At 39.5% G+C, this 15,105-nt stretch overlaps 1 protein-coding gene across 5 annotated transcripts in view; it reads right to left on the reverse strand.

Annotated features, from left to right (window-relative positions):
- The window catches only part of HTR4 (5-hydroxytryptamine receptor 4), a 160,674-nt gene that overhangs the window by 118,046 nt on the left and 27,523 nt on the right, over positions 1 to 15,105 (reverse strand). For all 5 annotated transcript variants that reach the window (XM_081035938.1, XM_081035939.1, XM_081035937.1 and 2 more), the window contains exon 4: positions 14,459 to 14,531. In XM_081035938.1, coding sequence (XP_080892064.1) covers positions 14,459 to 14,484 — 26 coding nt within the window. In that variant the 5' untranslated portion in view covers positions 14,485 to 14,531. The remainder of the gene's footprint in view (positions 1 to 14,458; positions 14,532 to 15,105) is intronic.

A 15,105-nucleotide genomic window follows, 5' to 3' on the forward strand; every position in this document is an offset into this window, starting at 1 on the left:
ACTCAACCTCCTCCCAGGAGGCAGGTACAGACAATGCCTACTCTGTGGGGAGTGATGGGGACAGTAACTGGACAAATGAAAAACAATGGCACAGAAAATGAGAGAACGAGTAAAGGGGCAGAGGGCGAATTTAGTCTACAAGATAAAATCTATTGCCAGATCTGACTAGAGAAATGTTGTATAATATGACACACTCACCGTGGTTGCTTTTTTCACTGAAATACCTAATAATCTGGACTAAATTGATTATTAAGTCCAATTTAACCAATTCCCTGGACATGACTTTTTAAAAAGACTGGAATTTTCAAGCAGAAGCAGGTGGTTAGTTTCTAGGACATTGCAGTGGGGATTCTGATACGTGACAGAGGCTTTAACTCTCTCAAGGCCTCTTAGGACCATTACTGTGTAACCTTCTAGGTCCCCAGCTGATCTCAGCCACCTCTGAGGATGGAAAAAGAGGACAGGGGTAGCTTCTGATTAGAGAGTTCTGATTAGAGATGAGGGAGAATTCCTGACAAATGAAACAGTCAAAGCGAAACAGAAAGTCTGTTGAAAAGGGCCTGATCTCTGAGGGGCCACAGAACACACAGGCTCCTCTCGCCGGGATGACACCGGCTTTCTTAGAGTGGGCTCTTTCTATTGCCGCCTCTGTGACACAAGGTACTGTTGAGGTAGTACAGAGAGGACAAATAACAGAATTCACAGTAATAGTTGGAGTGGTAGTAGGAGCTGTAGAAGTGAGATGAGTAGTGGTGGTCTATGGACTTGGTGTAATGACACCAGTGTTTGCAGTATGTGGTCTAGTGGTACCGAGGCAGCTGCAGTCAGTGGTCAGCAGTCACACCTCCTAAATTTGGATCCTTGGCTCCATCATGTATTAGCTATATGAATCAGCAAGTTAATTACTCCTTCTCAGTGTTACTAACTATAAAATGCAGATGATAAGAGCACCCCTTTCATAGAACTGCTATGTGGAACGAAGGAGAAAACACTTACAAGGGGCTGAACACAGGACCTACACGATTGAGTGCTCAATACGTGCTAGCTAGAAATCTCGGGAAAGGTGGTGGGGATGGCAGCACCGCAAAGGAGTCCATCCCAGGGAGGGGTTACAAAATAAAGGGAGCACCAACCCTGGCACCAGAAGTCCCCTGCCATGAAATCTGTACACTCCCACAGCAGAGGCCTTTCAACTCCCAGTAAAGAACTGGTGGTCCTTCCCTCCTCCCATCTCCTCTCCAAATCCCACAGCCTCAGAATCCATGGTTGCAAGTGAAATTCAGTGTTTGGGGTGGTGGGGATAGTGATGACTGTTAATATCCATTTGTACAAACCTATCTATGACAGGCCTTCACTGATGATGAGAGTGTGCCTAAAGGATTGTAAAGTGAACTATAAAGGCTTTCTCAATTTTAGTTAATTTCTCCGACACTATAATATGGCAGACAGTGTGCTAAAATCTGGGCACAGGAAGTCCAGCACAGGAGGTAGACATATTAAATAAATAGTTGCAAACATCTCTGACAATTATAAATAACGGAAAACAGCAATTTGTACACAGAGCCCTGAAAGCATAGAGGGGCGGTGGGGAAGGCTTGGGGTTCAGTAGGAGGTAGATGAGTTCTGATTTGAAGTGTGAGGAGGAAGTTGACAGAAAAAAGGGGATGGGCATGATCGGACTTCAGCTATAGAAAGAGGGTCCGTCATCTGGCTGCTGAATGAAGTGGAGTTGAAACAGCCATAGTCAGGAAAGGAGTTTGGTAATGATGCTAATCACTCGGAAAAGACATGGTGAGGGCGAATGACAGCAGTGACAAGAAGGGCAGGAGAGGGTGGCAGAGTAAAGGTTACATAATTCTAAATAAAACTGTGCTAAATTAAGCTGGTGCAAAAAGGTTACTAGTTATTTCTTTTTTTCCACAGAGTAAAACCTCAGTTAAACATAATTAGATAGAACTATGCCACAATTGGTTAAATATGAATTATAGTTTTTTAAAAGAATATGACTAACTGCTTAGGGTTTTTTTGACTACATGAGATATTTTAAATACCTTTCAACTTCCGTGTTCTTAATAAGCAGCATCAACGTTCCTGCAAACAATTAAAGTGAGGGAGGGTCTCAGAAGTAAAATTGGTTTTTGTTTTTCTTTTTTTCTGAAGTGGATTGAATCTTTCTTCTGATTTTGCTCCCCTAATCCTGGATTCCAAGCCCCACAGCCAATTCCTCTTTCACTAGTGTACAAAGTCATAACTTTGACTCCAGGCTGACTGTCCAGAAAACTGACCTGAGAGGCCTATACAATCTCTTAACATAGAAGACTGTTTGGCCAATGCTTCTCCCTGTCAGTTAGGGGTTTTAAACTGCATGATGCTCATCCATCCACAACACAAGCACAGAAAATAACATGTTTGAAGTTAAAACAGAAATCGGCCCCACAATATTCCTGATTCTCAGGATTCTTGGGGCAACTCAATTTGTGTTTCAAAACTCCTGTCAGTGGTGCAATGGCAAAATTCAGTTCAATCCCAGAACAAGCTATCAAAACACTCCTTTTTAGGGAAAGGATTTTATCTTATCATCTACGAACGTACTAAATTCGTTGAAATTCTTAATGATCATAGCTTGTCACAACTCACACTAAATCAATGCACTATTTTCCAAACACTTGTCCATGTCTTACATCATAACCCTCATGAGTCATAAAGAATTTATTTACTATGAAAAAAATATTAGACTCGATTTTCACAATCACACTGACTACAAATGAAGTCCAAAGAAAATAATTCACTAATTCCAGATTCCCTAAAGATAGACAACAGGTGGCTTGCTCCCATAAACTCTCTGAGTGTAGGAGGTCAAAAGGTCATAGTTCTAACTTTTACACACATCTGAATTGAACAACACTTCCTTAATACTTGCAAGTTAAAAGAATGAAATGTTTCCTGAAGTCCCAAGAAGGAAGACGCTTCATACTCAGGCAATCTCCTTGATATTAATATTTGGAGAGCTATTCATCTCTCCCTTGTCTAGAAGATCATTAAAGCTTTGGGGGAACCAATTTCTAGTTTATTCTATTCATGCACCAGATGGGATCAGAATCTTCCCCAAAACAGTTCCCCACTGAGTTTCGCACCAATTTAACCAACTTTCTATTAGATGTTTATCACCAAATGTCTCACAGTTTTCTCCATCTCAACCAGCTCCAAACTAAGCTCCCATGAGCCCTACTCCTTCTCCATGATAACCTTCAAAATGTCTTCCTCTTCCTTCTCATGTAATTATTCACCTTCTATGATGAATTCTACTTCCTCTAGAACCTGTTTCCTCTTCCTCTATCCCCACTCCCTCAGTCTTAGTTCTGGCCATTATCCTTCCTCCGTGAACAAATGTAACAGTCTCCTGAGTCCCCGAACCCCTAACACTTGTCATCACTGTAATTCAACCTGGGCTCAGCCAGAGTCATTCTCCTTAAATACCTGACATGATTTTTCCCTCTTCTATCGCATTTCTGGACCTTCCATACCTAGTTTCCTTCATTTACTATTACTAACATATTTGAATGCTGAGAAATGACTTCCTAGTTTTATATATCTACACACACATTTTTCTGGAACTCAACTTTTGAGAGTTTGGACTGCAATAATTATAAATAATGAAGATCGGTGATACTTGAGATAAGGTAAGGCTAAAAATGTCAGTTACACTGTTGATAGTGAGATCTTATAATAAATATGCATCTATATCTGACATGCATAAAGGCATGATAATACTGAACATTCAAAAACGAGTACTTTGTATAAAACCTTTTGCAAGCAGTGAAATTAATAAAGCCATAATAAGTTAAGGAACAAGTGAGTGGGAAGAGGGGGGGGAAAGATTATTCTTACAGTTCTTTAGAAATGCAAATAAGAACACTGCCTGAACATCATTACCTGACTGATAAAATGGTAATCATTTAACAGGTATTTATTTAGAAACCTGTTCTAATTCCTTAATTGAAAAAAGTTCTTAAATTCAACACAACCCTATTTGCTAAATGGTAATAAAACAAATTTCCATGGAGAAAATGGAAGGGACTAAATGTCATTGTATGGTCTATAAAATTGGAGATAATTCTTACCACTGTTTTCCAAGTTTAAGTGATAAAATAAAAAGCCTCAAGGGCCTGGCAGGCAGGCAGAACTCCCTGACAACTGGACACTGTGGCTGTGGAAGGAAATATAATAGTTCCAATGGCTTCTTTTCAGACAGCAGGAATCGTTATTACTCTGGCAAATTGGAGACTTCCCAGCCTCCCTGAAGGCATTTAAGTCAAGTTTTAAAAACCTGGACAGGGACAGGCCCTGCAAATGTAACTGCCAGGCCTTCAGTTTGGAAACCCAAGTCTAGAAACGTCTAATGACAGACCCTCGGCCACACAGAAATCTCTGCACAAGCAAACCGAGAAGCACAAAGGATAGACTCCCACATCGAGTAAATTTGGGTGAAAATACTGGCTGCACCTCTTCACCCCTCGAAATGTGACTTTGCACAAAATAATGATCCCTCTCAGCCTTGGTCATTTTCCATGTAATAACAAGGACACTATCAGTGAGTGTCTTGGTCAGTTTGGGCTGCTTCAACAAATTACCATAGACTGGGCAGCTTAAACATTTATTTCTCACAGTTCTGTAGATAGGGAAGTTCAAGATCAAGGTGCCAGCAGACCTGGTATCTGGTGAGAGTCCACTTCCTGGTGTGCGTATAGCCATTTTCTCATTGTGTCTTCACACGGTGGAGAGCAAAGAGCTCTTTTGGTCTCTTTATGAAAGTGCTAATCCCATTGACAAGGCCCCACAAACATTCAGCCCTTAAGAGTAAGGAACTCACAGAGTGGTCAGGATTAAAGGTGATCACACAGGCCACGTGCTTAGGAACATCGGAACCATAGCAAACTATTGTTATAAAGGACCAAGGCAACGAATAAGAAGTGATTTAATATTTTCCCAGTTCTGTCTAAATCCATGTTTCAGATTTAGACATGTTGAATCAAGTAACATTTTAATCTAAATTATATACCCTTTAGGAAATAGTTTGCTGCCTTTGGATAGTTAGAAAATAATTTGGGGAAAAAACAGTGACTTCAGAAGCAAGCACTTGGGTTTTCTCCTCAGATTAATCATCTGTTAGCTGTGGAAAAACCACTTAACCTCTCTGAAACACTTTGTATTTCTCTTGTGTACTGTGCTTTGTGAGACTTCAAGAAGGTATAAGCCCAAAACAAGGCTCCAGATTATGGAAAGGAGTTTGTAAGAGATTTCACATAATTCTCAGCATCAGTCATATGATTCTTGAATTTCATAACAGCTAATTCTTCTAAAGAGGGACAAGAAGACCCTGTTTTTTAGGGAATCCTGGTGCCCTGACAATACAGACCATGCTCTAATCCTATCAAACACAGATGCAATTCTGACTGAACTGGAGCTGAGAATCAAACAGATCTTGTAAAATATTTTGTAAAATTAGGCAATACTCAAGCCCCGCATAGCTGTTTGCATCTACTGATTTGCACAGGTCCTGAGAAACCATCTAGAAAAATCTTATGGAAATTTGAGATTTAAATAAAGCTTAGTGATGGCTGGCAGGACTCCCAAAGAACCAAGCTGCAGTGAGGGATGACAACGTATCATAAGCAAAAAACCTGATACAACAGAGTTGACTGGGCAAGAGACTTAGAATGATGCATGTGAGTGGTAATTGTAAACATGTAACAGTTGAAACCAACAGTCATCGGGACCCAACCCTTCTGTGCACCCCTGAAAAAGATGAGGTCTGAGATTTGGAAATGCTGCATTGCTGGTTTCTGAAAACACTTCTGTCTCGAGCAATTTCAGTAGGGGACTCACTTTGATCAAGTATTACACAAAATGTATATCCTTCTCACTTCACATGTCAATAATGTAGATTTTTTTCAGTATCAAGAGGCTCCTGTTTTACTAGAATCAGGTGCAATCTTTGAGTCCTGAGGACTGGTCATTCATCAGGATAGATTCAGAGTAGCACCTCCGTGGAACGGTTAGAGCTGGAGGCTGCCAAAATTTAGCTCGAGAAATAGAACAAATTCAGAGACACTTACAAGCACTCACTTTAAGTAATAATCGAATGCCCAAAAACACTTAGACAAGGTGAACGGGACAAAACATAGCTTCCTGAAGTCAAGCAGATGGAGAATCAGATACAGAGATTCAGATGTTTATATTAATGTGATCACATGTGACCTTGCAGGCTTGTGAAGCCCAATGCATCAAGTTCCAGCGCTGTAAGTTCCAAAAGAAAGCTAGATTACAGGGAAGAAGATATACTTGTTATTTATCACTCTTTCAGGCACTAATTTCCATGGGAGAGGGTAGAAGCCTGAAAACCATACTTCGTTGTCCACTGGCTTCTGGTTGTTTCCCAAATGGGAGGTTCAGAAAAGGAAACTGGACTGCAAGAAAGAAAACAGGAACCATTTTCCCCCATCGTCCAGAGGTGCCGTCAGCGGTGAGTATAGCCGCAGATGGTTCCATAGGCACCAGATATGACGGCAGCAGTGCTCCCAGCAGACCAATGGCAGAGGTGGGGCTCATGAAGCTTTCTGACCTCTGGTTAACATCCCCTTCTTCCTGCCCTTCCAAGAAGCTAGCTTTGTGACCAATTCCCTGCTTGAGATATATACAACAGTTCTCCATTTTCCCAACTGGTCATTGACAGATACACAAGCAGAAAGAAACAAGTCAGAGTTATTGTCCTCTAAACAGAGGTCATCAATCAAGAGGTTCATGGCATATAAAGGAGAGCTGACTGTAGTGAACAGCACACAAGACTAGGAGTTAAAAAGAAACAGGACTGAATCCTAGACCCTCCAATTCCCAAACAGGAATGTGCCCAAGTTCATGGAAGCTACAGAGTGAAGAGAAAACAGGACTGAATAGGGTATAGAAGAGAGGTCTTATCCCAATTACGTTACTTACAAGACCCAATATTGAGGTCTTTTATCACCTTGGAAAGCCTCAATTTCCCCACCAGAGAATGGATACAATCAGAAACAAACAGTCAAAGAAATTAAGAACTGATTCATAAAGTCAGCCAATTAAAGGGATACCAAATTTAAGCAATCAAAAAATATACAGAGTGTAGTCATTGACTAGCAGTCCTAGAGGTTATAAAAGCCTACATCTCATGATTATTGTGATGACAAATGGCAGCATATTTACCATTTGTTCAATGAGTACTATGTAGGAGATGCTATGCTAAGAGTTTTACCTATGTTACTTATGAATCCTTACAAAAACCCCATTTTCAGATGCCAACACGAAAGGCTTAGAGAGATTAAATAATTAGTTCAAGTGGGAAAGCCAAGACTTGAACACAAAACCCCACTCTTCCAGCGTCCTGTGGTGTTGTTAGTTAAAATCACTGTGGTATATTTACTTTAGAAGCTGCAAAGTGTGACATGCATGTAGAAGATTACTAGTTTCATTCCACAACCAGCAAATGTCATACAGTGCAAAAGACCATTGCGTTAGAAATGTAGAAGTATCCTCCTCCCTCTGATGGTCCTCGAGGTCTCTAACTGGAGGTCCCCTGTGACCCCATGAACCACAGGGGTTTTTCACCAGAGGGTGAGTTCCAGTTCATATTCACTGAGCTCCTGATCTAATCAAAAGACTAACTGAATTATCACCATTTTATCAGTCAAGAAATACAATTGAATATTATTCTCATTTACATTTCTGAAGCAACATAAAAATAACCCCTTTTAAACTACCCACTCACTTTCTCCTTATATGCTAATGCATGTCACAATTTCAAAGCCTGAAGAGAAATTTCCTGCAAAAACATTTCATTGCCTTGAAGTTGCACATATTCAGAGTTCCAATTGGCAGGTTACAAACATGAATTAACTCTGGTTGCATATCAATTACATATTGATAAGTCTTTAGGGCAGACACTGATTTAAAACTCTGAAATATTTCAAGGCTTTAGGATATTTAGCATTAAAAATTCCAACTCAGACGTTAGTAAAATATTAGATTGGTGCCAAAGTAATGGCAGTTTTTGCAATTATTTTTAAACTTTTAAACCACAATTACTTTTGCACTAACCTAACATATGTATTGTCACCAGTATTAAAAATCAAACCCAGAATCAACTGCCTTATTTAAAAAATTGCTCCTTTGCTCTTTGCTAAAATCGGATCATTTCAATTAATTCTTGTAATCATACAAATAATCCAGTTATTTCAATGTCTTGATTTGAAGTAATGAATTTCAGCTTAGTGCCTTGACAGAATTAAAGCAACTGCGTAATTAATTCAAAGTCCGCTGCCCACCTTTGTTACGGTTTTTAATTAAGGGTGTCACATGTGAACAGCAGGTGACTGCATTTTCATCAAGAGTATGTATTTTATATAAAGTATGCAACTTTTGGTATTTATTCAGCTTTTCTGTGTTTTATACAAAAGCTTGCCTTTTTGATATTATGTTCAAAAATGGTTTAGTGGCTTCCCAGCACATGGCACCAAGTCCTACCAATAGAAGAAGATTCTCCCTCTGGAAAACTGTTTCCTTCTTGAATTCCTTTCTCCCTTTCCTACTCACGTCTGTCCTTCCTTCTTTAAAGAGGCTTACAAAAATAAACAATATAAGATATTGCTAACAAAGCAAAGGAAACAAGATGAAGTGACAAAAAGAGATGGAAAATGAAAATACAGGCTTGTCAGAAACAGTGTAGGTGCCTGAAGATCTTTTGTACTTGCTGTGTTGTAATTATAAATTAGGCTCTGAGTTTCCCAGAAACCCTAGCAAAGAGAGGAGAAGGCTACCATTTATGTGATTCATCATTCTTATAAGACACTTTTCTGGTTGCTAATGTGAAACATGAATGAGAAAGCACAACAGTTATTCTGTAGAGGAGAAACAGATCTTAAACCAAGATGTTCTTATTAAAGACAGGCAGTGCAACCATCAAAATGTTGCCAGCTGGGGATCCAGTCAAAATGTGGAGTAGGTAAACACTGTGCTTACCTTCTCCCACAGCCATATCAAAATTACAACTAAACTACAAAAGAACCATTATTGAGAATCTCCTGAAGTCTTGCTGAACCAAAGCCCTATAACAAAGGACAAACAGAAGAAGTCACCTCGAGACTGGCAGAAGGGTCAGAGATGTGGAACGGGTTGGTTCCACACACACATGTGACCATTAAAAATCGAGAGGGATATCATGGCTGCAGAGGTCCTCCCGGAGGAGAGAGAGGTCCAGGCCCCTCCCCAGCCCAGGGTTCCAGTGCCAGGGAGAGAAGTCCCCATAATTTCTGGCTGTGAAAACCAGCAGAGATTGTGGCTGAATGAGACAGAGGGTGGCTGCACTCCCACGCACTCCTCTTAAAGGGCCCCCACCATGGACTTACTCGCTGACGGACTCACTCTGAGCTCCAGCAATGGGGCAGCAGCTCAAAAGGTGAAAGGAACATGTGGAGAGGACCCGAGTTGTGTGGCTTCAGGATGAGAGCTGGAGGGGCAGCTTTCTTCCAGACGGAGGAGCTGGCGAAAGCTATGGTTTCTTTGTTGAGCTCTGCCCCTGCCCAGAGCGCAGATGCATGCAAAAGCTACATCTGAGTCTCCATCAGCCTAACATTGTTCATTGGTCCTGCCCTGGTAATTCTGAGACCAGCCCCACCCACCTAGTTAGGGGGATCACTCTTAAATTGTATACATGTCTAACCACTATGCTGTACACCTGATGTAAGTAAGGTACAGAATAGGTAATATAGTCAATAATATTGTAGCATGGTATGGTATCAGATGGTTGCTGGACTTCTGGTGATCACTTCTTTAGGTATATAAATGTTGAAAAACTATGGTGTACACCTGAAACTAATATAATATTGCATGTTAGCTATATTTTAATAAAAATCTTTTTAAAATGTTGCCAGCTGAGAGGGAGGTTGGGGGAGTGAGCAAGAAAGGGGAAGGGATTAAGTACAAATTAGTAGTTACAAAATAGTCATGGGGATATAAAACATAGCATAAGAAATGTAGTTAATAATATTGTAATAACTATAGATGGTGTCAGATGGGTACTAGATTTATCTGGGTGATCACTTCGTAAGTTATATAACTATCTAATAACTATGGTGTATACCTGAAACTAATATAATATTGTATGTCAACTCTAATTGAAAAATAAAATAATTGTTAAAAAAAAAAAAGACAGGCGGTGCAGCAGGAAAGTATGGTGAGTCCATGGGGCAAGGAGATGAGGAAGGGCAGAAGGAAACCACAACTAAAAAGAATTAAGATATGAATTAAACTTGTTTCTTCCTTCAGAGTCTAGGGTCATTATCCTGAGAAATCTTCAAAATGGAAGTCTGTATATATTTGGACTTGCATTCACTTACTCATCTCCTGCCTAAACCTGTACCTTCCGGAACTAGAAATTGATAGAAAAAATTCTTAGAGAGCAGAAACGTTTTAACTGTTATAAACAGCAGGGAGAAAAGGACGGAGACCTGGACTGCCTTAGGGAATCTTACTTGAACTGAGAAAACTTACACATCAGTGGAAAGAATCTGGTAGTTAAAAGAAACAAAACAAAACGTATGGGCTACGTCTGAAGTCAGACAGTGTTTCAGGCCCATATGTATGGGCTTCAGTACAGCACTGGGGTAAGCCACCACCAGGCTCAATGCCCAAACACAAGCACATGATGTTCTACAAGGACTTATCTTATGCAAAATCACCAAAGCCACCACAAAAATACAGCTGTCTCCTCTACAGCCCCAACAAGAAGCAAACAGTCAAACAAACGACATCAGCTGGGTGTCAAATTGTCTGGAAAGAGCTGCCTGCTGACTGCTGAGTTTGTGAGACACTTTACCAAAGGAGAGAACTTGTCAGGAACTTGCTTCTCCAACCAGGCCTGATTCACTGCCAGCTTTCATCACAAGTCAATCCATCCAACAATGACTACTTTCTACAATGGACGCCCTTGAGGGAAAAATGCTGGTAAATGCTTCTCATATTTCTAAAACCAAGCCCTCGTGTTTCTTTTTTCTTTCTTTTTTCTTCTTTTTTTTCAGTCCTACCTTATAGTTCACTGAAAACATAGCTCACTGTATACCTCACTATTAAGGTTCTTTTGTCATTGTATTAAATTCTATTTGTTTGATCATCTACTAACTAGACCATGAGATCCTTAAGAATAGGCACTTAATGTTAACTTCCTGGCATGTAGTTCTGGTGCTTAGTGAAAGTATAGCAAACAGATTAAGGAACCCTAACTTACCTTTATTTATACATAGAGCAACATTATTTGAAAACATAGATAAATCCAACTGCTACAAAAAACATGGAGTTCGACATCGGTCATATTTTTCTATCAGGCCTCCATTTCCCCTCCCTAAAAAGCACCTATTTCTTTAGAGGACTAAACTTTCCTCCATTGTATGTCATCTTCCTAAGCAGTACCTGCCTCCCATTATGAAAGCTGGATAGTAAGTGGTCACATGACTTGGTTTGGCCAATCAGATGTCATGTCCCAGGACTCTGACTCTTGAGCAGTATATAGAAAGAGGAAATGGCTAGAAATTGTCCACAATGCAGAAATGTACTGTCCACTTCTTCCTCTGGTTGGCCACTTCTGAGCTCTATTCGAACTCCCAATGTTCTTGTTTATACCTAGGGCATCAGTTTCTAAACCCAAGTCTTAACCTCCAGCATTTCCACTTTAATTCTTTGAGCTTGCACATTGTAGCTTCTCCGAATTACCTTTGAATATGTTAGCAAGTTAGTTTCTGATGCTTGTAGCCAAGAATACTGATAGCTATATAATAATAAAGATCAAATGGAATTAGCAAACTCAATTAAATGAAACAAAACAAACGAAAAATGAAATGGCCAGTATCGTCTGACAAAATACTTAAATGTAAGACATTTTATTTAGCCCTAAATGTCAATTAGGACCTCTCTGTCCCTTGATATCTGCAAAAAATTGACTGGAGCCTCTCAATTCTACAGCACAGACAGGTCTAAAACTTTCTCTCAGATTTCTGAAATTTCCCCAGGCACTTGTAGTCTTCTGCCATCCTGTGCCTTTTGGGTGTCCATTCTCACACATGCATTCTCTTTTCCAAATCACATTTACCCAGACAGGAATGTCAACCATCTCACCAATACACATTCACACACACATGCACGGTCACATAAAATATTTGTAGTATAGTAGGAGGCAGTGTGGTTATATGACGTTGAGCAGGTTACTTGACCTCTTTGTGCCTTAGTTACCACACATTGTGAAATGGAAATAACAATAGCATGTACCTCATAGGATTGTCTTAAAAATTAAATAAGATAATACATGTTAAGCTTGTAGCTCATGATGCCTTCACACATAACAGACATTCAACACTCAATTCGTAGCCAAGTTGGAAAGTTTTGCTGAAAAGCTGGATCCTGGGAGTGGTCAGCATATACATCATACACATTAAAAACAAACAAACAAACAAAGATATGCAACCTGCAACCTAACTACTCTCAAAGTCCTTTACAGACACCATGCCACTGGATGTTTCACCCTTTCCAAGAACAGCTCAAATTTTTTGAATCTTCTCTCTTCTCCAACCTTCTCCCTCCTCTCATTTTCTTATCTTCAAAGCATATAAAACCATGTTCATGTACCACCTAAAAATATGTTTTATTAGTGATCCATGCACCACAATTTGTAAATGGCAACCTAATATGTGTCCTTGACCATGGACACCCAGAAGCTGGACCGAGGAGGAAGAAGGTGGAAAGTCTGTGGCATTTGCATGTTACCAATATTGTGGGGAGAGAGAGAGTGGGTGAGGATGACACGTGGTGATGGGATCAAGTTAGAAACCTGATAGAGAGAATAGTCCAGAGACAAGATTCTGGAGAGTGATGTTATCTTGTATCCGGTGCTATTATTCCACAGCGCATGAGGCTAATGTTCATTTAATTGAATTGTATTCTGCCATTTGAATCCAATGCTGCTATAAATAAATGTTGAAAAGCTAGAAATCTGAAGGATCATAATATCTGAGTTACCCCAAAAGAAGTGCATTTTAACCAACTAATGCAGTTTTATACAGTGTCTGAAACTCAAAACAATTTCATAACTTCTCACCATCGATAATGCTCACTATGACCTTTCAATTATCAAAAATAAAATTGAGATTCTCTAGGTTCCACCCTGCTTTCACTGTACAAATAATGTCACAAACTTTTAGAGGAAAAAGAAACACAAGGCACCAGCCTGAAAAATTTGTGTGAAAGTCCTAAGACTCTGAACCAAATCAGTGTGTTGGGTAAATCACAAAGTCCACGATGCTTCTATTGAGAGTGTAAAATGTTTTATTGCTAAATAGTCAGAGCCTCTTTGCATATCTAGGTGTAGTAGAACACGGCCCTTTTGGGAATACACGTAGTAACAGCAACGACTGGCTGTTCAACACCCTTTAGTACTTACCCACCACGTGCCAGGGATTATGCGTGAGACACATTCCACCCTTAAGGAGTTCCCGGGTTTGGGGTGACAGTACATCTTTGCAACTCAAGTCACATCTCACTAGAGTTTGCATCAAGGCATTTGACAACTCCCTTTTGTCACAGCATTCTACTATATCACACTCAGAGGCACAATGCTCCCGATCTATACCTGAAACATGTTTTTCTACAGGTCTCAAGTGAAAGTAACACTGTCTGTCCTGTGATTACATCAGGAATGTACTTTTTTGGAATGTCTTCCAGCTACTGGTGTCTATGGCAAGTTCTCAGACTCAAATGCCAATCCACAACATGTCAGTCTTATTGAATACAAGTTTCTTGCCCTATTCTGTTGTGCTACATAAAATGCAACCAGCCTTTAAAGACATAACTTTCTTAGGAGCCATCCTATTGTTTGATATCCACAGGTGGCAGGAAATTACAGGAAAACAAAGCAAAAACCGTTTCCATAACTTTCCATAACTATAGCATGCAACTATCATGTCACATAATCTAATGACCTGGTTGCAAAAAAGAAGTGGGCAAACTAGAACCTGCTGTAAATCACTACTTAAGTGTATATTCAAAGTATAGATGTACAGATATTCTTAAGCTATTTTTACACTATTTCAATACAACTTCTTTCTTCCTATTACAGAGATTAACATCGGCTTTACTCTAACACCATCACCCATAGTGCAGGCTTTTAGTATAGACTTCTGGAAACATTTATAGCCCTATTTATCATTTAAGCAGAAGTGAAAAAAAACACTTATAATTAAACAGAAAACACTCGTGATTATACACAAAACGTTGAAGAAAATCCCTATCTATTAGCTTTCTGACTCTACTACCATAGATTGTTCAGAGGTCTTACAGTTCAAATAACCATAATTTACAGCATACTATGTACGGGAATGTTACATACCTCACATTAGCCTCAAGTTCGTCCATTACAGGAAATAGGCATGGGTGAGTTGGAAGTCAGTGCCCACGGGGTCCTATAATGCGGGAATAAATAAGAGGTTAGACCAGAAGGTAATGCAAGAAAATAAAAGTCCTTGCTAAAGGAAAAATGTCAACTAATCATTGTTTCCTATTTATTAAGACTTTTATTTTACAGAGTATCAGAAAAGTATTTGATAAACAAGCCTATGGCAAAAAGCTATTGGCATATTAAGGTATGGGACAGCTGAGTTTTGCAAAAGTTTCTTTACGTTTTACTAATCTGGAGATTAAAACATACAGACACTTCTTTTTACTCTGTGTTAATTAGTTTATTTATTATTTTTTTGCTCTTCTCGGAAACATAGCTTATTTATATACATATGATCTGCATTAGGACACTAGCTAGTGAAAATAGGTACGTACATTGTTATGATTAAAATAATACATTGCCTAAAATGGTCAGTCATTTTGTTTCCTACTATGAGGATTTTCAGGGTTTTGGTTTTTGTTTACCCTTTTTGAGGGTGGGTAATCACATACCCCTTTGAGAATCTAGCACACTCTTGAGAACTCTCTGCCCAGAAAAACATGGATGTGCCTGAACATACATACACACTTTCTGGGGAG

This window comes from Rhinolophus hipposideros, assembly GCF_964194185.1.
Source record: "Rhinolophus hipposideros genome assembly, chromosome: 23".
Classification (NCBI taxonomy): domain Eukaryota; kingdom Metazoa; phylum Chordata; class Mammalia; order Chiroptera; family Rhinolophidae; genus Rhinolophus; species Rhinolophus hipposideros.